The 21,069-nt window shown below is 40.9% G+C and overlaps 2 protein-coding genes across 2 annotated transcripts; both read right to left on the bottom strand.

Moving 5' to 3' along the window:
* On the bottom strand, window positions 1-3,205 carry mettl21e (methyltransferase like 21e). The gene is made up of 5 exons (XM_061709926.1): window positions 2,919-3,205; window positions 1,329-1,498; window positions 1,121-1,238; window positions 910-1,007; window positions 1-692 (listed from the first exon to the last, which is right to left on the bottom strand). The coding sequence occupies exons 2-5, from the start codon at window positions 1,491-1,493 to the stop codon at window positions 402-404; spliced, it is 672 nt and encodes a 223-aa protein (XP_061565910.1). The 5' UTR covers window positions 1,494-1,498; window positions 2,919-3,205; the 3' UTR covers window positions 1-401.
* A 146-nt stretch (window positions 3,206-3,351) lies between these two features.
* On the bottom strand, window positions 3,352-21,055 carry ercc5 (excision repair cross-complementation group 5). The gene is made up of 15 exons (XM_061709937.1): window positions 20,836-21,055; window positions 20,519-20,694; window positions 19,574-19,689; window positions 19,283-19,384; window positions 18,954-19,026; window positions 14,186-14,329; window positions 13,901-14,111; window positions 12,668-13,525; window positions 12,270-12,571; window positions 11,340-11,459; window positions 10,409-10,622; window positions 7,802-7,946; window positions 7,510-7,710; window positions 7,350-7,434; window positions 3,352-4,086 (listed from the first exon to the last, which is right to left on the bottom strand). Exons 1-15 carry the CDS (start codon window positions 20,921-20,923, stop codon window positions 3,574-3,576), a joined length of 3,348 nt encoding a protein of 1,115 aa, XP_061565921.1. The 5' UTR covers window positions 20,924-21,055; the 3' UTR covers window positions 3,352-3,573.
* Window positions 21,056-21,069: the final 14 nt, after the last annotated feature.

Consider the following 21,069-nt stretch of genomic DNA (forward strand, 5'->3'; position numbering starts at 1 on the left):
TATTTGATAACAAGATTAAATATGAAGCCCTTGTAGTAAAGATAAACACCATTTATTTTGGGAGAGTCCTTTCAGACAAGAGGCAGAGAAAACAGATGTCGTGATGAAGAGGTATCAGCCAAAATGCTTCAGCAAAAATCACACGTTTGAGAGCATTCTGCTGGTAGATGAAATCCAGCTAAACCACTGTCATAAGCAAATATTTATACGGTAAATATTCAGAGCTCTGTGTGTTCAATTCAATTCATTTCAATTCAATTCAATTTTATTTATATAGCATCTAATACAACAAAAGTTGTCTCTAGACGCTTTCCAGAGACCCATACCCAGAACATGAGTCCCGAGCAGTTATTACATAATCAATGGCAGGTTCAGAAGTTCAGGCAGCAGCCTCTCTCTGCTCACTTCTTCCATGCTCTGTATAGTTTAATATTCAGACTTGGGAGGTCATAGAGCTCCTCAACACAGAAATGCTGCTGGAAACGACCCACAAAGCTGTTCTCTGGGTCCAGTCGGAAACGCATAGCCCATAATATCTGAGTGTTTTCCTGACATAGGTGGCTGAAGGTGTCCATCAGCTCTGCCAGGTAATCGTGGGAGTACACCACATCAGCTGCCAGTATGTAGTCGAAACAATGCGTGGCACGAGGGAAGCGCTGATCCAGATGCTGACCCCAGGTGAGCTCAGTAACCTGAAAGATAAGTGAGTTGACAGAACTAAACCATAGTAAAGCAGCATTCTCTGAGAGAGCATTGTAGGATTACAATCTGTAATGTGATTTGCACTAAAAATATCAGACTGACAGATTTTTTCTTCTGTGAAAATACACAAAAAATCAGATACATAAAGCAACATTTGCTATTGATGGTTGATTGTTAAAAATCACTGTTACGTCACATTGAACATACCAGAGGGATGTATTTGCACCGGCCCGCTGTGTTGCGCTTTACATTGTACTGGAGGTTCCCCAGCACATCCGGGAGGTCAGTGGATGTGACTTTTGCACCTGGAGAGACGGTACAGCTAAGCATTAAAAGAAGCGAGATCCAAGCATTGCCAAAGATTTGAAAAAAAGTAAAATGTCCAATCAAATCTTTTGTTGTTGTTTTTTTCCTGTACCTAACAAGCTGGATACGATAGTGACAAGCCCAGTTCCAGCCCCTAGTTCAATCACATTTTTGTCTGTGAGGTTGTATTCGTCTCGGTTGGTCTCTAAGAAATGACACAGCACCATTGCCTGTGAGGGAGATACAAGTTTAGAGTTAAGTGCAGTGGTCAAGATGGAGGGGAAGTCCAGCAGCTGAAGATTAAGAGTGTTCAGGCGTACCGAGGGCCAGAGTACCGCTCCGTACACGTCCAAAGACTCCTTGATTCGGATCTCCAGATCAGAAAACATGTATCCCTCCCAGGTCTCAGGGCCAATGGCAGACGGTAGGGAACGCCGTGACATAATAGCCTTGGCTAGCTCTGCATCACCAGCAGCACCTGCCATGGTATCTACAACAAGGACAGGAACACAATAATGACCCAGAGGTGAGAGGGCAGAGTGCATAAAACACTGGTTTCCTGTTGCTGTTGGTATCAATACAGGTTGATTTTCAGAGGAGACGTTAGAGGACACAGAGATGTGAATAAATCAAGCAAGCACCAAAAGCAATTGAGCCACATCTGGACTCAAAAGTGTCATTCCACTTCAATGACAGGATTTTTACAGAGAAACTGAAATAATTCTGACTTTGTAAGTGTACAGAAAGTATCTAAAAAGGATTGTTTGTACAGGCATCTCGTTCCGGCCGCTGGCGCCTCGTCATAAGTCTGTCCAAGTCGACTACTGTGTGTCTCACAAGCTGCTGCCTATAAACACAAAACAAAGAGAGTTCAAGTCTTCTAACACTGGTCTATTTCAGCATAAATATCTAAGTTGGAAACAGGCATATTATCTTCCCTTTGCATCTTTTGGCAGTCGCTTATGCAACATCGGTTAGCAGACTTGAATATACTAATAAAAAAGCTGGTGCCAACTGTACAGAGATGCTTGTTCAGCCAACGCTTTTCATACACGTTTTGTACACTCAAAAAGTTAAATTCACTACTATACAGCTTGTCCTTGCAGAAAACATATATTCCACAGTAACTCAAAACTCCTTTGATTCACATCACACGTCAATTTTATCCATTATAAAGGTTTGGACTAACAGTTGTTTTAGACCCCAGAATGTTCCTATAATGTTATTGATCTCTGCAGCCTAAATACAGAGTCCATAAAGACTATGTAATCCACAACTAACTGAGCAGTGGCCCAAACATCATAGACAAAAAGATAACGGATTTAACTACTCTAAAACTAAAGCAGAAAGGTCATAATGCTGTAGATTTCCCAGATTTAAAGGGTGAAGGGATCCTTGTTTGCTGCATGTTTTTTTTACCCCGACTATAATTATAATAGCAGTGTAATTATGAAACAAATCTTGCTGAGAGCCTATCTTTGCAAGAAAAGTAGTAGGCATTTCTTTGGTTTTATCAACCGCTGAGGCAGTGAAGTAATGCAGTTTAAATAGGCCCACATTTAGGCCTATAATGCCTCTTTGGACCACCCGCATTTGTTAGTGATTCCAGGTATGTCAGCACTGACAGCTACTGAGAGCATCCAACCCACAACTCCAGTAATGCAACACCAGTTTACACAAAAAGGTCAGGAAATCCCACCGAGGGAGAGACAAAGGCAGAGCCTGGGGCTCAGAGCCGAGCAGCTTGATTCATGGCTGTGACATCCATAACTACCTGTTTTATTGCTCATAAACAAGTGCACCGCCAGGAAGTATTTATATAGTATTTAAAGTATCACAGCTGAGTGTTCTAGGTAGTTAGTAGAATACACTGTAGTAAATACACTGATTCATGGGATTTTTTCTCTCACCTTGTTCTGTCCCCTTGGACTGTAGAGTGTCTGCCTGAAGGAGTCTGTCAGGCAGGCAAGAATCCTCTGCTCTCACCACCAGCTGACTGTAGCACTCTAGATCTGGGTCACTGTGGTTTCTGATAAGACTGTTACAGTCACCTATGGTTTGAAGTTACACACTAACAGTGTCCCCCGACTCCTTGACCAACAATCTCATACCGTGGCCCGACATCTAGCCCTTTCTTGCTCCTTGAGTAAGCTTTAATGACTGCCGAAAGCAGTAAAGCAGAGGGACAGCAACAGGTGCTGCGCCTGGAGGCTGCAAAGGGAAGAGGGGGAAGCAATGGGTTTTTAAATGCCTGCTACAAAGGTTCAAGTAGAATACAATGCAGACATCCTTGGATTTTATTTATTTATTTTTTATGAGCAGAGGCAAAATTCACAAGACACGGACAGGTGATATATACATGAGAAAATAATCCTTAAAAAATGTAATGCAAAATATTTTTTTTTCATACAAATATCTCCAAACAAGAAAAACATAGTAAAATAAAATAGTTTACAGAATTCATTATTATTTAACCCCTTAAACATTAAATATGATATCAAAGACATCTGGAGGCGTTTCTTTCATATTTAATATTAGTTTCTGTTCAAGTTAAATTTGAGGTAATCACTGCTTCTTCCCTCTCCCTTTCCCCCTCGTGCTTCCTCTTCCTCTTGTGCCTTTCGCTCCACGGCCTCGTCTGTTGCCCTGGAACACAGATCGAGCTGTAACCATGGCAACTTTCCCATCACCATCATTGTCCTCGTCAGAGCTGCTACTGCTACTGCTGTTTCGTTTGCTCCTCTGAGGAAGAGACTTAGCCGGCTGAGGAACGGCCTTTCCCGAGCAGGATTCCCGGCCAGGGCTGCAGACACCCGCGACTGATGTCAAAGGAGATTCACGAACTGGCTCCGGACACAGGAACCCTCGGCCTGGCACAGACCTCTCCTCCTGTCCGTTCTTCACACTCTCTCTGTTAGACTTTGTTGGAGAATGGGTTTCCTCCTCGCTGCCCTCGTCCCCTCCTCCGTCCCTCTCTTTTCTTTTTAAGCAGGTAACTGCTCGGCGGAGTCGCTGGCTGCGGATTGCCTGTTTTTCCTGCTGCTCCAGGTGGAAGAACGAGTCTATGCGCAGCTGGGTCTAAACCAAAACAATGACGGATGAAACACAAAAACTGGAAATTAATTTTTCACAAACTTTAGTCAAAACACACAAAATCCACCTGGAGATATTTAAAGGCACGGTGTAAATAAACTAGGGGGACTTTTGTTGAGGTAACTTCTTGTTTTGAGCATAACACCACCAGAATAGGATGGCTTAAAAAGATTTACCTCTTCATGTACACGCTACATTGATTTAGTTATAAGCATTCAAAGTTCAAGCAGTTTTCTTGACTGGTTCTCTCGTTTGAATGTGCTCCACTGGTCTCCTCGGCCTAAGGATTGTTTATTTTAAGAGCTCAAGGGGTCTCGACCCTTCATTCCTGACCGTTTAAGTTTCGTCTACGGATTGCATGAGGGTAAGACGAGCGGTGGAAGAAGTGATGCCCCCATCATACCTGCTTCCTAAATGTGCCAGACTGCGAGGTTGCTTTAGTTAGTCATGTCCAGGTTTGGCAACGTTATGTGAAAAAAAAAAAAAAAATGGGGTCACTGACGAAGGAAGTTTCTTTTTTTTTTTCCTGATGGAGCAGGTTTATTCCAAGATAACTATGCTGGGATTCAGTAGACTTCAACTGTGAGAGATTCACGGTTTGGAGACTTTGAGACATCATTTTCACACATAAACTGGATACTGGAGAGTTCAAACCTTAAAATCATCTTTGGGATGGGCCGAGAAAACTTTACAGAGAGCACTGACAAATCCATCATCAATACAAGATTTTGGCATAAAACAAGAAAGCCACATAAATCTGGACAAAATAAAAAAAGTTATTATATCTTGCAGATTATGGTTTCATTTATGGTGTGGTATTTTATGGTTTTATGATTTTATTGTTTATCTTTCACCTCATGTACAGTGTCCTTGAGTGCTGCTATACAAAAACGTATAGCTATTATTATTATTATCATCATCATCATCATATTTAAATATTGTATTGTATAAGCTTATTGAAAAGTTACCAGGCTGAATGTGCCTCATTATCAAAACTAAATGTGCTCCAACTAAATATTTAGGTTTTACCAGGCAGTGTTTTCTATTCACTTAACAACAAACAGCTTTGTATCGTCTTTTCATAACACAATTTGGAAGGGCAGCACGGTGGCTTAGTGGTTAGCACTGTTGCCTCACAGCAAGAAGGTCACCGGTTCGACTCCCAGGCCCGGCAGGGGCCTTTCTGTGTGGAGTTTGCATGTTCTCCCCGTGCTTGCGTGGGTTTTCTCCGGGTACTCCGGCTTCCTCCCACAGTCCAAAAACATGCATAGTAGGTTAATTGATGATTCTAAATTGCCCGTAGGTGTGAGTGTGATTGTGAGCATGGTTTGTGTGTCTATATGTGGCCCTGTGATGGACTGGTGACCTGTCCAGGGTGTAACCCCTGCCTCTCACCTAAAATGAGCTGGGATAGGCTCCATCAGACCCCCGTGACCCCGCAAGGGATAAAGCGGGTAAGATAATGGATGGATGGAATTTGGAAGACTGTATTTTCACAGACTGTTTTTTTTCCCAACTAATATAGTGAACATCACCATAACACTTTTTCCCTCAATTTAATCTTATTTATCTAATTTGTTTCTTAACAGGATATGTCAGACAATATGTATTCATACTGCACATAATTATTTTGGTCTGGTGCTCAGAGGAGCCCCTGGATATGTGACTTGGGGCTCCAAAAACGCGGTGACCCGTCTTGCCGGATCGATAAAAGAGGGATGCAGGAATAAGTTATAGGCAAAACGATATTTATTCACTTAAAAAGATGAATTAACAAATTATGGTGCGTGTTAGTCTGTAGAGTCAGTATAAAAGTTACAGTTTTTATCGGCCAGATTGGGATGCTCACGGCATATTTTGCACCTAGGGTTGCCAACTTTCAGAAATAGAAATGAAGGACGCCCCGATTTCAGCAGCGCAGGAGCCAAAACAAACCCCCAAAACTTCTAAACTGCATAAAAATGTGTTTATTTTATATGAAAAAACGTGTTCTTTAATAGCATTGAACTTGCATGACTGTACAGCTGAAATAGCCTCCTATGCTACGTATGTCCACATCAGCCAAGGTGTAGAATATTGCTTCAGGTGAAGAATATGGTGTAAAGGTTAACTTATTTCAATAATTCAACTAGAATTTGGTGTAAAAGTTAACTTATTTCAATAATTCAACTAGAATTTGGTGTAAAAGCTAACTTATTTCAATAATTCAACTAGAATATGGTGTAAAAGTTAATCTATTTCAATAATTCAACTTAAAAGGAGAAACTAATATATTACCTAGTCTTATTACATGCAAAGCAAGATATGTTGAACCTTTATTTGTTATAATTTTGATGATGGAATTGTTTATTGATTTCATAAAATATTCTCTAATTAATTTTTTATTTGGGGTTTTCATAAACTTTGAGCCATAATCAGAGAGCAGCGTCTTGCTGGTGCAGGAAACTGCTGCACGCAGTGACGGACACTGGCTGATTTATGGTTCTGCGTTGCACCAACGCAGAGCTTACGGGGTAGGATACACGGGAATGCGAACGTACGGTACGCGTCGCCGCGTAACATCATGCAGCCACTTCTCGGCGAACACACGTTTTCTGTTCGATTCGGGTAGTGGTTCAGTTTGGCGTCTCTTTGTAGTTGGTGGTGGTGGAACGCCAAAATAATTACTTAATGGCGCTTGCTTCTTGGACATATTGAGAGACGTGTCGGGGTTTGTTCAGTAAAGCTGCTTGTGATCCTTACCTCTCTTCCTGCCCAACCCACCGCCGCAACGAGCATGGAGGGGGAGTAAGGACGCGCTGTGATTGGCCAGTACCAACTTTGAGTGGCTTTGAGTGGGGAAAAGCTCTCGCAATAGATTTTTTAAAATTAGTATTCTGGTCTGGCCACAACCAATAATATGAGCCCCAGCTGTTGGTACGCAAAAGCGCTTCGCAGCACAAGATTGACAGCGCACTGTGGATTTTGACGACGCATGCGCTCTGGCGACCCACTTATGTGCAGCCCTGCATATACATATATATAGCATCTATTACATGCTATATATATATCTTGTCTTGAGGCCCTTTCCAGAGACCTCAAGCAACTATTACATAAACAACGGCAAGTAAAAACTCCCCTCGTCAAAGAAAAACCTTACGCCAAACAGTGGGAAGGAAAAACTCCCTTTTAAGAGAGAAGAATCCTGTTAAGAGGTACCACTAAATATCCTAGGGGATATTTAGGCACTCACTGGATGAGAAGTTTACCTGGTGGCTGTTGAGCTGTTTCATGACAGGTTGGAGAGTCTCTTCTGTCCGTCGACTGTTCCAGCCAAAACGACTCAGACAGAACGTTTGGAGAAGGTTAAGGAAACTATATGTTCACAATCACGAGAGACTCACATTTGCACAAACAGAGAAAGGATATTCTTTGATCATATCGACTTGTGGCCGTCCCCAGCTGAAGGAGCTGTCTGACTGATCGATGGCAGGTTGCAGGTAGGCCTGAGCTACAGTGGGATTTGGGAATCCAGGCTGCAGTTTTAAGTCCCTCAGTTTCTTCTTAACCTTTGTATGCCGGGGATCACCCACCAGACGCTTTTTCTCCTGAGCTTCTGACCACCATTTACTGCAACAGTGAGACAAATGCAGCCAACAATAAGACAGAAGGGTAGATATTTTCAAGGATGAAATTCCAAAACATTATTAGGTGCACACACCTGAACTGGATTAGAGGCTCCAGACCTGCTCCAGGAAACTCATTGAGTATTTCCATGCCAGTCACGTACCCCACTCCTGGCACGCCCTCCGTGTAGTCACTTCCCAGTAGGTAAGCCAGATTTATCATTTTAGTTCTGTCCAGACCTGTCGGAGAAAAGTAACAGGTTAGCAAAAAGTGTGTATGTATGTATGCATGTATGTAAGCGTATACACACACACACACAGTCTCAGAAAATTAGAATATTGTGATAAAGTTCTTTATTTTCTGTAATGCAATTAAAAAAACAAAAATGTCATACATTCTGGATTCATTACAAATCAACTGAAATATTGCAAGCCTTTTATTATTTTAATATTGCTGATTATCGTTTACAGTTTAAGATTAAGATTCCCTGAATATTCTAATTTTTTGAGATAGGATATTTGAGTTTTCTTAAGCTGTAAGCCATGATCAGCAATATTCAAATAATAAAAGGCTTGCAATATTTCAGTTGATTTGTAATGAATCCAGAATGTATGACATTTTTGCATTACAGAAAATAAAGGACTTTATCACAATATTCTAATTTTCTGAGACAGTCCTGTATATGTTTATGGGGGAGAACAAGCATTTGATACCCGTACACTGCCGATTTTGCAGGTTTTCCCACTTGCAAGGCATGTAGAAGTCTGTAATTTTAATCAGAGGTACTCTTCAACTGTGAGTGACAGAATCTAAAACAAAAATCCAGAAAATGACATTGTATGATTTTTAAATAATTCATTTGCATTTTATTGCGTGACACAAGTATTTGATACAAAAACAAAACTTAATATTTGGTACAGAAATCTTTGTTAGCAGTAACAGACGTTTCCTGCAGCTTTTGAGCAGGTTTAGAAACACTGCAGCAGAGATATGGCCCACCTCTCCATACAGATCGTTCAGGTTTCGGGGCTGTCACTGGGCAATACAGACTTTCAGCTCCCTCCAAAGATTATCTATTGGGTTCAGGTCTGGAGACTGGCTAGGCCACTCCAGGACCTTGAAATGCTTCTTACGGAGCCACTCCTTAGTTGCCCTGGCTGTGTGTTTCGGGTCGTTGTCATGCTGGAAGACCCAGCCACGACCCATCTTCAATGCTCTTACTGAGGGAAGGAGGTTGTTGGACAAAATCTCGCGATACATGGCCCCATCCATCCTCCCCTCAATACGGTGCAGTCGTCCTGTCCCCTTTGCAGAAAAGCATCTCTAAAGAGTGATGTTTCCACCTCCATGCTTCACGGTTGGGATGGTGTTGTTAGGGTTATGCTCGTCCTTCTTCCTCCAAACACGGCAAGTTGAGTTTAGACCAAAAAGCTCTATTTTAGTCTCATCAGACCACATGACCTTCTCCCATTCCTCCTCTGGATCATCCAGATGGTCATTGGCAAACTTCAGACGGGCCTTGACATGCACTGGCTTGAGCAGGGGGACCTTGCGTGCGCTGCAGGATTTTAATCCATGACGGCGTAGTGTGTTACTAATGGTTTTCTTTGAGACTGTGGTCCCAGCTCTCTTCAGGTCATTGACCAGGTCCTGCCGTGTAGTTCTGGGTTGATCCCTCGCCTTCCTCATGATCATTGATGCCCCACGAGGGGGGATCATGCATGGAACCCCAGACTGATGGAGATTGACTATCATCTTGAATATCTTACTTTTAACTTTAAACAATGTTAATTTTAGTACTCATTTGTAACTCTAGTTTAAGTCCAACTTTTCTTTATTCTGCCACTGCACTGACTTTTTTTTCGCCTCATATTCACTTTTCATATATGTATTATGTGAAGCACCTTGAATTGCCTTGTTTCTGAAATGTGCTATGTAAATAAACTTCCTTCGCCTTCTTCCATTTTCTAATAATTGTGCCAACAGTTGTTGCCTTCTCACCAAGCTGCTTGCCTATTGTCCTGTAGCCCATCCCAGCCTTGTGCAGGTCTACAATTTTATCCCTGATGTCCTTACACAGCTCTCTGGTCTTGGCCATTGTGGAGAGGTTGGAGTTTGTTTGATTGAGTGTGTGGACAGGTCTTTTTATACAGGTAACCAGTTCAAACAGGTGCAGTTAATACAGGTAATGAGTGGAGAACAGGAGGTGGTGATAGCCAACTCCTGCAACAGGTCTGTGAGAGCCAGAATTCTTACTGGGTAGTAGATGATCAAACAGTTATGTCATGCAATAAAATGCAAATGAATTATTTAAAAATCATACAATGTGATTTTCTGGATTTTTGTTTAGATTCGGTCACTCCCGTTGAAGACCTCTGATAAAAATGACAGACTTCTACATGTTTTGCAAGTGGGAAAACCTCTAAGATCAGCAGTGTATCAAACATTTGTTCTCCCCACTGTATTACTGAACCATTAGATTATTTTACCCTATATATTATTGTGTGTCTGCATTATGAAAGCAGCTAAATCTATAGAAAATGGATTGCAGCTAAATAGAGCCTTCAATAAAATAAAGTAAAACTACAGCCAAAATTAACCGTTTTAAATTAGGTTGATTTTGGAGCAAAGGAAAATTACTTGATTGCATTTAAATTCTGATAAACACACATGAAACACACAAGAAACTGCAGCCACTGACCCAGCTGGATCTGCAGGTCATCGTACTGGTAGTGCTCGACGTGTTTGTTCTGGTTGAAGAAGTTCTTGTAAACGTGGCGTCCTCCGAACAGCCACACATCAGAGTCGTCTGTGATGGTGCCGTTCGTCTGGTCGGCTCGGTCGAGGGCTGCACACTGAGCCTCGGCCTCCATCGGGGCCACCAGGAACGGCACGCCGAACAGCTGCAGCAGTTCCTGGTTTGTCAAATGCATCACTTACAAAAACAGTACATTCTCCTTTTATAAATGTACATCACAGGTAGCTGCTCGTTACCTTGGGTGATTGCCGCACACAACAGGGCGACACCGTCATTGTGTTGAGTCATTTTTGAGTTTGTATACTAACGATCACCGTATTTCCTTACTTACAAGTATTTTAGTCATTCATTTTCTTGTAATGTTACTATTCCAACCCTTTTCTCCAAAGAGGCTTTGAGAAGTATGTGCAATGTTTCGATAGTGGTGTGAAAAATTTGCTCTTAGCAGCTCATAATAAAAACAGCTGAGAAGATTATTAAAGATCAGCTCCTTTGACGGTTTAATAATTCTGCTGATTTTATGAAGACGAAATACAGACAGCTTGTGACTTCAAGTGTGTGTGTGTGTGTGTGTGTGTGTGATCTGTCAAACGCATAAACATGCTGACAAGCAGACTTAACACATGCAGATTCTCAGCAGCAATGGTAATAGTGTAAGAAATGTACTGGTTCTGGGGGAATTTGGCAGATGTACAACAGAGAAACGTATCCCCCCGTCAGTTGTGCACCTGCTGTGCAACATCAGAGCTGAGCTCAGTGACAGACGGAACACTTGAGTGTTTATATCTAGATTTCTATTTTGTACTTTCTGATTAAACTCCTGATGACTTTATATGTGTTGATTTTTTTATTTATTTTTTTCTCTTCAGCTCACCTGACTTTCAATGTACATCTGCCCGGTGACTGTGTTGGCCATTCTTTCTTGCTGCTGCTTCTGCTCCCTCAGGTTGTTCTGCTCCAACTGCAGAGAGTTCTCCAGAGCCTCCAGCTCATCCTGCAGCAAAAACACACAGTACTACTTTAACCTGCTAAACAAACATAGATAAAGTAATAACAAATGCACTTGACTAGTTCATGTAACTCAAAGAAGTCTGCAATTGGTTTATTCATGCCTTCTTTAGAGTGGATTTTGGGCTTCTTTCGTCTTTCTCTTGCTACCTTTTCACTGACATAACAACTAGAGTAAGAACATGAAAGCTGGAATGCCCATAAAGTAAATATGTGTTTTAGTTGAAAAATATTGAAATCACTCCAAAAATACTTATTGTGTAACTGAAAAATAAACATGAATGTTTATGTGATTTTTAAAAAAGGTATCGTCTGACTTTCATTACATATCTTCTCTTCTTCAGGCGACTAACAGATCCAGTCACGTCGGCAAAACTCTTCATTTAAAACCACTTTTAAGCATGATGATGTAGCAGCACTATTTTCAAATAAGTAGTTTTCCTTGAGAAAAATATATGTTTTCACATTAAATGTCAGCTGAAACTCTGTCTCAATACAATTAAATATTTCCATTTAGTTTGAGGTGCCTTTAATTTTATTTAACTTTTTTATTTAGATGATACTTTCAAAATAAAGGCATCAAAGTAAAAATCCAGTGTGATTCAGACCAATTATTCTGATAATTTTCATTATCATATAAGTAACAGATAATCTGACAATGATAAAGGGATTTGAAGAAAATTTCTTTGGATATATGAAATTTCAGAAAAGTGAAAATGAATAGCACGAATCTCATATTCCACATTTCAAAAACTGCAAATATTGTAATTTACTATCACATAAGGAAAACACTAACCATGTCAAGGTCCTGCCACTCATTCAGTGCTGGTGTTGGTCTGCGCTCTGTGTCTGCTCCCTCCTTCTGCTCATTCTCTTCTTTCTGACGTTCTTCATCTTCATCCTCTGACTTCAGGGCAGTCGCTGAACGGCTGAGGGCCTTGGATAAACTTCCCTCTGACTCCTCCTCCTTCTTCCTTCCATCTTTAGAGACCTCATCTGGCAGCTCCTCATCTGGCAGTCTTTTCTCTCCAGTTTTTACAAATGAATCAGCTTCATCCTCCTCTTTAAATTCCTCCTCTGACACTTCCATGAAACTCTCTGTGAAAAAAAAACACACACACACACACAGATACAGGTTAACATCTTTGGATTTAACAAATACTTGGTGCAGTTTATTTAAAACTGTTACTGTACCCTCGGACTCGCTTTCCTCGCTGCTCGCTAGCTTTGTTGTAACTTCTTGTGCCTCCTCTGTAGCTTCAGCAAGCTTGTCCTCCCTCCGATCTAAGGGTGCTGGAGGAACGCCAGTGTCTGCGCTGACAGGTTTTCCACACGGCTGAGGAGAGACATTGATGGCTAATGTGTTCCGATTGGACTCAGCAGTAATCAGTGGTTTGTACCCTGAATCTCTTGTCTCCAGCTCTTTTTGCTTTTCTGTTGGTCTTTCATGCTTCTTTTCTGACTCCTCTGTCTGGGATTTTTGTTGCAACACTGAAAATCTGAGGTCTTTATTTTTCTGTCCAATCCCTTCCTTCATCTCATCTTCAGAACTACTGTTCAACAAAGTATCGTTGTCATATGAACTTTGGGCTGTTATGCTTCTCTTCACATCACATTTTTCTTTGGCTGAAGGTTGTGTGTCCTCGTCTGAGCTGCTGATGACCACTAGTGGAGCAGGTTTGGCAGTTGATCTACATGCTCCTCCTTCCTCCTCGGTTAGAGCTTGCTGGATTGCCTGGAGTGTACGTGGAGACACGCTGCCATCCTTCTCAACCTGCCCTGCCCTCTCCTCGTCTGAGCTCTCGTTCATGGCAGCCTGGATTGCTTGGAGTGTCCGAGGCGAAGGTGGGGATGTCTCTCTCTGAGATGGCTTTGCTGCAAAGGGTTTGGAAACTGCTGAGGAGCTCCCTTGTGCTTGCTCTTCATCTTCCCCGACGGGTCGCCACAGGGGCTCGGGTTTGTCCGCCGTCCTTCTGCAGCCTGACAGGGAGCTCCCAGCCCAGGGAGCAGCTGCCGGTCGGCTCTCTGGGGGGCCATCATTCTTTTTGGAGCCTGTGTGGGTGATGTGAAGAGCTGTTTCATGAATGACTTAAAAGACACGGTTCAATGTTTCAAACTTTAAGTCTACTTCACTAATTGGTCTTCAAATGCCAAATCATGACATTTGATTAACAACAGCTGCTGTGAAGCGCAAACCACAAAAATGACAGATTCATTCTCTACCTTCTAGGCAGCCTTAACATTCAAAAGATTTTAAAATGGCCTTTATATAGGTCAATAAAAAGGAAGAAGATTTTACGATATCTGAAAACAAGGATCTTTCACTCTGGACTGGTGTGGTTTATTTAATGTGCAATAATTCAGAAAGATCTAATATGGTTCAATGCTTACTCCTGTAAAATACTGTAAACATCACACCTGCCTCACCTTTAATAAGAATATAGTGCGAGTTGTCTTCTGAGACCAGTCGCTTTGACTCAACGCTGTGACTCAGCTGACTTCCGTCCTGCTGGCAGAGCTCCGGAGCGCTGCCAGCACTCTGCTGGCTCATCTCTTTCTCAACCCCCTCCAGTCGCTGGTTCAGCCGGTTTCTCTGCAGCAGGCCGGCCAACTGGTACTGTGAAAAGTCTCCTGAACCCTAAAGAGAGGATGAACAAGTGTTAACTGCTGAAAAGAGAACAGGTAGCAGTTGCAAATTAAGCTGAAGAGTACCTCTGGAGGTTTGTGAAACATGGTCCGCCGTCGTTTGGAAAACTCCTTCATTTCTTTCAGTATCTCATGTTTCATCTCTGGAGGCAGGCTGGCAAACTCCTCCGAGTTGATGTCCACAGAGTTTGGGTTTTCGTACAGTTCTTCCTGATTCACAGTGAGCAATCAAATGTGTCTTATCACATAAAGCTTGTGTACAAAGAAAGGCTGAATGACAAACCTAGCATCATAATGATATATTATTAATATCAAGATATTTTAGATATGACATACATGTGTCATTAAGGGATACATTTATATATGTGTATAAATATAAAAAACTAATCTTGAGCATTGATACTATTGACAGGTATCTTAGTTGTGAGAAGTCAATGGTTCTATTTTAATTTTTGCTACATTCAAAACAAGCCTATAGTAATAAAGTGAGGTATTTGAATAAACAAACAAAAAAGCATTTTGTACGATTGTCAGGGTTTAAATGATTTGCTAATATATTGGAGTAATGGAACATATGCGGCTAAGTGGAAGGAGCTGGAGTCCAATCTGGTAGATCCATTCCCCATTCAAGCTGTGTTGGCGGATGAGGGTATAATGTGTCAGTTACAAAAGCTGGGGAACCCATGGCTGAACCACACGTTTCAAGTCTGGCAGAAGGTGATTAATATGAGCAATATACATAGAATGTTGAGAATGTTCAGATGGTTTGCGTTTGATTCTGATATTTTCCCCAACAAGCATGATTCTAGCTTCAAATCGTGGACAATGTATGGTTTTACAACATTTCTTTCACTCACTCATAAGAACACTGTATTCAGCTTTGAGGTTTTACAAGATAAACATGGCTTACAACGAAATGATTTCCATAAATATCTGCAACTACGATCTTATATTGAGCGTGAATGTAAAATGACAGGTCTCTCAGATGTCGAATTAGAATTTTACCACATTTTGAAAAATGCCATGACAATGACTCCAGCCAACTCCATTTCCAAGCTGTACACAGCTGTATCCCATGCCAATAATAGCGAAACTCTTTACATCAAAGCTAAATGGGAAAGGGAAGCAAGGATTGACATTTCTGAGGAGACTTGGAGCAATATCTGGTCCTTCCAATGGACAACATCTAGCTCCATGGACTGGAGAGAGCATTGTTGGAAGAACATTATTAGATATTTCAAGACACCGTATCAGGAGAAATACAAAGGGGCAAATTTGCCATGTTGGAGACAATGTGGCTCGACTGTGGCTAACCACTATCACATTTTTTGGGACTGCCCCAAGCTGAAAGTGTTCTGGAGGGGTATCCAGGCTTCAGTAAGCACAGTTTTTAACATTCAGTTTCCTCTGAGTTTTGACGTGTTATATGTAGGTCATGTTACTGTTTTGGAATGTAGGCGAGAGATAAAATTGCTGCAATTGCTCTTGGTGGCAAGTAAGAAAGCAATTACCAGGAGATGGTTAACTCCGACCCCACCTACTCTAGAAGACTGGATCGGTATCACCTTAGAGATTTTTAGGATGGAAAAGCTGACCTTCCAACTAAAAGCACAACGGGACATATTCTATAGGATTTGGTATAACTGGATTGTATTTATCACCCCCATGAGAGCAGATTTTGTTTGATTTCACTGGTAATATGTAATTCATTGTTTTGACCTCGACTGGGTTTTATGTTTGGTTCAACACAGCAGCGGCAGGTGACCCCCTTTCTGTTCATAGTTCATGTAAACGTTAATTTTTGTGACTTAAACTAACAAAACCGGAAGGACATTCATTTTCATTTGATTGAGTGTTGCTGTATCGTTTTATTTATTGTCCTTTCCAAATAAAGAAACAATTAAAAAAAAAATGATTTGCTAATAATTTCATCCCGTTCCTAACATTTTACATGGTGTCCCAAACTCTTTAGAAATGGGGACGTAAACAACTGGTTATTCCAGCCCGGCCAGCATAAACACAGGCCGGGCTGGAATAACCATGTGGAAGGACTCCACCTGCAGGCCAGGGAAACCTTTAAAAAGTGGGTTAAAGCAGGGAAACCAAGGTATGGTCCTGAATGTGATTTAAAAAAGCAGGCTGTGGCTCGGTTTAAAAGTGCAGTTCGCTTTATAAAGAGGAACGAGCAGACTTTGAGAGCTAATTCGATGGCCAGAAAAATGCAGGAAAAGGAAATATTTGATTTCTGGAAAGAAGTAAAAACTATAAACTATAGTAAAATACCACTGCCTTCTAATATTGGCGGGGTCACGGGGAGTGTGAATATTGCTGACTTATGGAAGAAACATTACACTGACCTATTTAATTGTGTTAAAAGTGATGATTTTAATCTAGGTGCTGTTTCTAATGCTAGTGTGGTTATTAGACCTGAAGAGATCAGAAAAGCTATTGAGAGACTAGCTCTAAATAAGTCCTGTGGACCTGATCAAATAACTGCCGAACACTTAAAATATTCCAGCCACAGAGCTTCTGTACTACTGGCTATGTGTTTTACTGGAATGCTGATGCATGGAATACTTCCTGACCACATGCTGTCAGTTCTATTGGTCCCTGTAGTCAAGGAGAAAACAGGGAAGATCTCCAGTATTGATAACTATAGGCCAATAGCCTTGGCTAGTGTGCTGTCAAAGGTTTTAGAGAGAGTCCTCCTTGAGAGGATGCAAGAGTATATTGTCTCCACGGATGAGCAATTTGGTTTTAAAAGTAAACACAGCACTGACATGGGTGTATATGCTCTAAAACAGTGGTTCTCAACTCCGGTCCTCGTGACCCCCTGCCCTGCATGTCTTAGATGTTTCCCTGCTTCAGCACACCGTGATACAAGGAGCTGTGTCATCAACAGAACTGTCCAGACTTTGATGACAAGCTGGTGACGACTGTTAATTAGAATCAGGTGTGTTGATGCAGGGAAACATCTAAGACATGCAGGGCAGGGGGTCCCGAGGACCGGAGTTGAGAACCACTGCTCTAAAAGAAGCTGTCAGCAAGTACAGTAAACATAATTCCACCATGTTCACATGCTAGTCGGGCCTTTGACAGAATTAACCATGGAAAACTATTTACTAAGTTAAAAGAGAGAGGTGTACCCTCTTATCTAATACGTATATTACATTTTTGGTACTCCCATCAAACTATGCAAGTTAGATGGGGCGATACTCTATCTGGGCCCTTTTGGGTGACTAATGGGGTCAAACAGGGGGGGATTTTGTCACCCGTGCTTTTCAATCTATATATGGACGAGCTCTCTACTAACCTTAGCAAGTGTAAGACTGGCTGTATGGTGGGGGAGAGACTCGTAAATCACTTAATGTATGCAGATGATTTGGTGATCATGTCTCCCTGGTCTGCTGGCCTACAGCAGCTGCTGAATGTGTGCTCTGAATATGGTCTGCAGTATGATATTATGTTTACATTCCCTTCATTTCATCTGGCCAACAAGGTGCTCAGTGTCGTTGACAGGGTCAGATATCTGGGTCATATCATCAGGGATGACCTCAGTGATGACGACGATATACAGAGACAATACTGTAAACTGTATGCACTAGGGCTGTTCGATTAATCGATTTTAAATTGTAATCGCGATTATGTAATTAGAACGATGTTAAAATGTGAAAATCGTAAAATCGATTTTTCAAAAAAAAAAAAAAAAAAAAAAAAAAATTCTTTTTTTTTTTTAACCTTGTCTGCACACATATTAATGATTGATACCATATTAATGATTGATGGAAATACCTCTCAATACCTGCGACAAGTGCCCCATTGGAGAGGCTCTTTAGTGTAGGAGGGGGCGTTGTAACATGCCACCGGGCATCCCTCAAGCCAGATGCGGTAGACCGGCTCGTGCTCCTTGCAAAAAACTTGCAACTTAGCATGCAAAGACCCAGTTTAGTTTAATTAGAAAATGTCTTGTTTTATTTAATTGGAAATATAACTTACTGTATGTTTGCAAGTGCTGATTTGCTGATTTTTTTTTTCAGAGATAAAACTTTTTTTTAAAACTTTTTTTCAACTTATTTTACAGAGTTTTGCACTTTATTCATTCATTTTTGGTTTAATAAGAGCAAAGTTTGCACTTAAAGCCCAATGGGGCATATTTGAAATCATTTCTTTGCCTTTTGTCAATTCACAAAATAATCGTAATCGAAATCGAAAATCGGATTTTGAGAGAAAAAAAAAAATCGAGATTTTATTTTTGGGCAAAATCGAACAGCCCTAGTATGCACAGGCAAACATGTTATCCCGAAAGTTTTATATGTGTACTGACGATGTAAAAATAGCTCTCTTTAAGGCATACTGTTCACCACTGTATACTGCCCACTTGTGGTGCAGCTACAGTGCTGGTAAATATAGAAAACTGAGAGTGGCCTATAATGATGCCCTCAGAATCCTGTTGAGGCTCCCGAGGTGGACTAGTGCTAGCCACTTGTTTGTTACCAGTGGAGTTCCAACCTTGGGTTCTGTTCTCAGGAACTTAATGTACAGTTTTATGATGAGATTAAACAAGTCCAATAATGAAATAATAATGACACTGACAATGCCTGAAAGGAGCAGCATCCGATACTCTTCCTGTTTTTGGAAACACTGGAGAGAGTCCCTGTATGTTTTTTAAATCTGTATTTTAATTTATTTTATGTTTTGTACTTCTGTTGTATCATGTTTGTCAATATGGATCTTGTAGTCTGAAATAAATAAAGATTGAACTGTTGGCCATTAGTGTCACTAGTGTCATTAGTGAGACTCCATAATGATTATGGTAAGCATGTTTTTATCTTACCTGGTACACGTGATAACTGTCAACCACAGGCTCACATTCTTTCTCCTCCACCTCCTCCTCCTCCTCCTCTGAGCTGAAAGAAGAAGAAAGTGCACACAAATAATTATTAGCACGATATCAGAAGAAAATAAATCAGAGAAATACAGTAAATATTATATATATATATATATATATATATATATATATATAAAACCTCATTTTTGACATTACGTATAGGAAAGCTGTTGGTTTCATCGAGCAGAGAGGAGTCTTCCAACTAAGTATATCTTTTGTAAAGGGTGAATTGCCATTTTATTTCTGATAAATAGTTTATAATAACCTTCCCTGACCTGCTTTTTTCCCTGTCCTCTGCTGGTGGAAGGGCTGGCAGAATGTACATGTCGTCCACCTCATTTCTTCTCACACTGGAGAGGCTCGGTAGAGGATCCTCACTGTGGTAGAGAAGAAAAAAAACAGTTGATGCAAAACAGAGTACAGAGTACAATTACTTTACTAGCAGAGTAGACTGTTTTAATTTCCATCCATTTATACACGTCGTATGTATAGAGAGGCAAAAAGGAGACGGGGGAGAGACACACTTCCAGTTATCCCTCCATCACCACACTTTCCTCATCTCTTACCTGCGTTCTCCAAGAGCAGCTTTGATAGCTTGTCTCTTTAGGAATGTCCTGAGAAGTTTCTCGTTGGTCTGTTTGGACTCATAGGTCAACTCCTCTTTCCTCTGCCTTCTCAGGGCCTGCAAGGGAAGAGCAAGTGATGTGAAATGAGAGAAAAGGTGGGAATTGCTCCCTCTGAATCTGTAATGGACTTACAAGTAGGGGTGGGCAAAAATATCGATATGGCAATATATCGCAATACTTTTCCAGCTGATTCAATATCGATATTAAAAATGTGAATATCGATTTTTTTTAAATATTTTTTATCCCCGATTTTTTTCCCATTATATCACCCAGTGCTCCTACCTAAGTGACAGTCCTGGGCATTGCCACTCTCTACCAACCCCGGGAGGGCCCTGCACTGAGCTCAGGTTTTATTTCATGTTTTATTTCATTTTATAATTTATTTTTTATATAACACAATTGCCTGTCCTTAAAAAAATGAAAAATAATGGACAGAGGTTTATTTATTTATGGATTTATATCTATACCGACTGATCACTGTGCCTGTCCTTGGTTTTAGTACCCATCTTTCTTGTGTTTATTATCATTTAATGTTAATTTCATATGATGTAAATAATATGAAAAACATATACAAATATGTTGTAACTTTAGCTTGTATAGTTATAATAAAACATTGTTTTGACTCAGTTTGTCCCATGAATTGTCATTATAATCTGATGAACGTGCAACTCGGATTTTAAGATCCATCACTATCATCTGATGTACATATATACAACTTGGATTTTAAGATGTGTAATGCATTTTTAAATTTTTCGGTGAACTATGTAGAATATAATAATCGGGATATCGCATAATCGGGATATCGCAATGTGTATCGTATCGTGGCTCAAGTATTGTGATGCGTATCGTATCGCGAGGTCCTTCCCAATACCCACCCCTACTTACAAGTGTCTGCTTCTTCAGTATTGGGGCATCTCCATCAAACACAAAGACTGGCCTGATGCGAAAGAAGAGCAGCTTACAGATGCGGTTGAAGAGGGTGAGGAGGTGGGCGTTCTGGACACTGTTGCCTTCACGATCCCTCACCCCCTTCACTGCCTGGTTCAACCATATACTGATATCTAAGGGTGACTGGTTAAGGTTATTGTAATGACTTCACAACAGCCAGCATCAGTAATGCAATACAGAGATGAAGGAGAAATATCCAACAATGAAAATTATGAGGGAAAAAAACAAAACAGATAACTTCAAATATAGGATACCAATAGCAAGGATCTTCCCCTCCAGTGTCTCAGGGTTGACTGGTTTCCCTGTACTCTCCAGTAACCTCCACAGTCCCTGTACTCCCATAATAACAGCAATTAACACTTACAATTTACGAAACTCACAACAGAACGGGTTGTAGGACTTCACTGGAAGACATTTGCCATGAAACAATCATAGACTGCATATATTAAAACAAGTGAAAACAACAAGAATACAACAAAGAAACTGCA

This window comes from Cololabis saira, chromosome 2 (assembly GCF_033807715.1).
Source record: "Cololabis saira isolate AMF1-May2022 chromosome 2, fColSai1.1, whole genome shotgun sequence".
Lineage (NCBI taxonomy): Eukaryota > Metazoa > Chordata > Actinopteri > Beloniformes > Belonidae > Cololabis > Cololabis saira.

What these genes read in the sequence shown, in the direction of transcription:
- mettl21e (XM_061709926.1), bottom strand. Translation starts at nt 1,493, where the DNA reads ATGGCAGGTGCTGCTGGTGATGCAGAGCTAGCCAAGGCTATTATGTCA. An exon ending in GAGCGGTACTCTGGCCCTCG is followed by an intron (nt 1,239 to 1,328) that starts GTACGCCTGAAC and finishes TCTCCCTCACAG; the next exon opens with GCAATGGTGCTGTGTCATTT. An exon ending in TATCGTATCCAGCTTGTTAG is followed by an intron (nt 1,008 to 1,120) that starts GTACAGGAAAAA and finishes CCGTCTCTCCAG; the next exon opens with GTGCAAAAGTCACATCCACT.
- ercc5 (XM_061709937.1), bottom strand. Translation starts at nt 20,923, where the DNA reads ATGGGAGTACAGGGACTGTGGAGGTTACTGGAGAGTACAGGGAAACCA. An exon ending in ACAGTTATCACGTGTACCAG is followed by an intron (nt 14,330 to 18,953) that starts GTAAGATAAAAA and finishes ACTGTGAATCAG; the next exon opens with GAAGAACTGTACGAAAACCC. An exon ending in CGAGGAAAGCGAGTCCGAGG is followed by an intron (nt 12,572 to 12,667) that starts GTACAGTAACAG and finishes TTTTTTTCACAG; the next exon opens with AGAGTTTCATGGAAGTGTCA.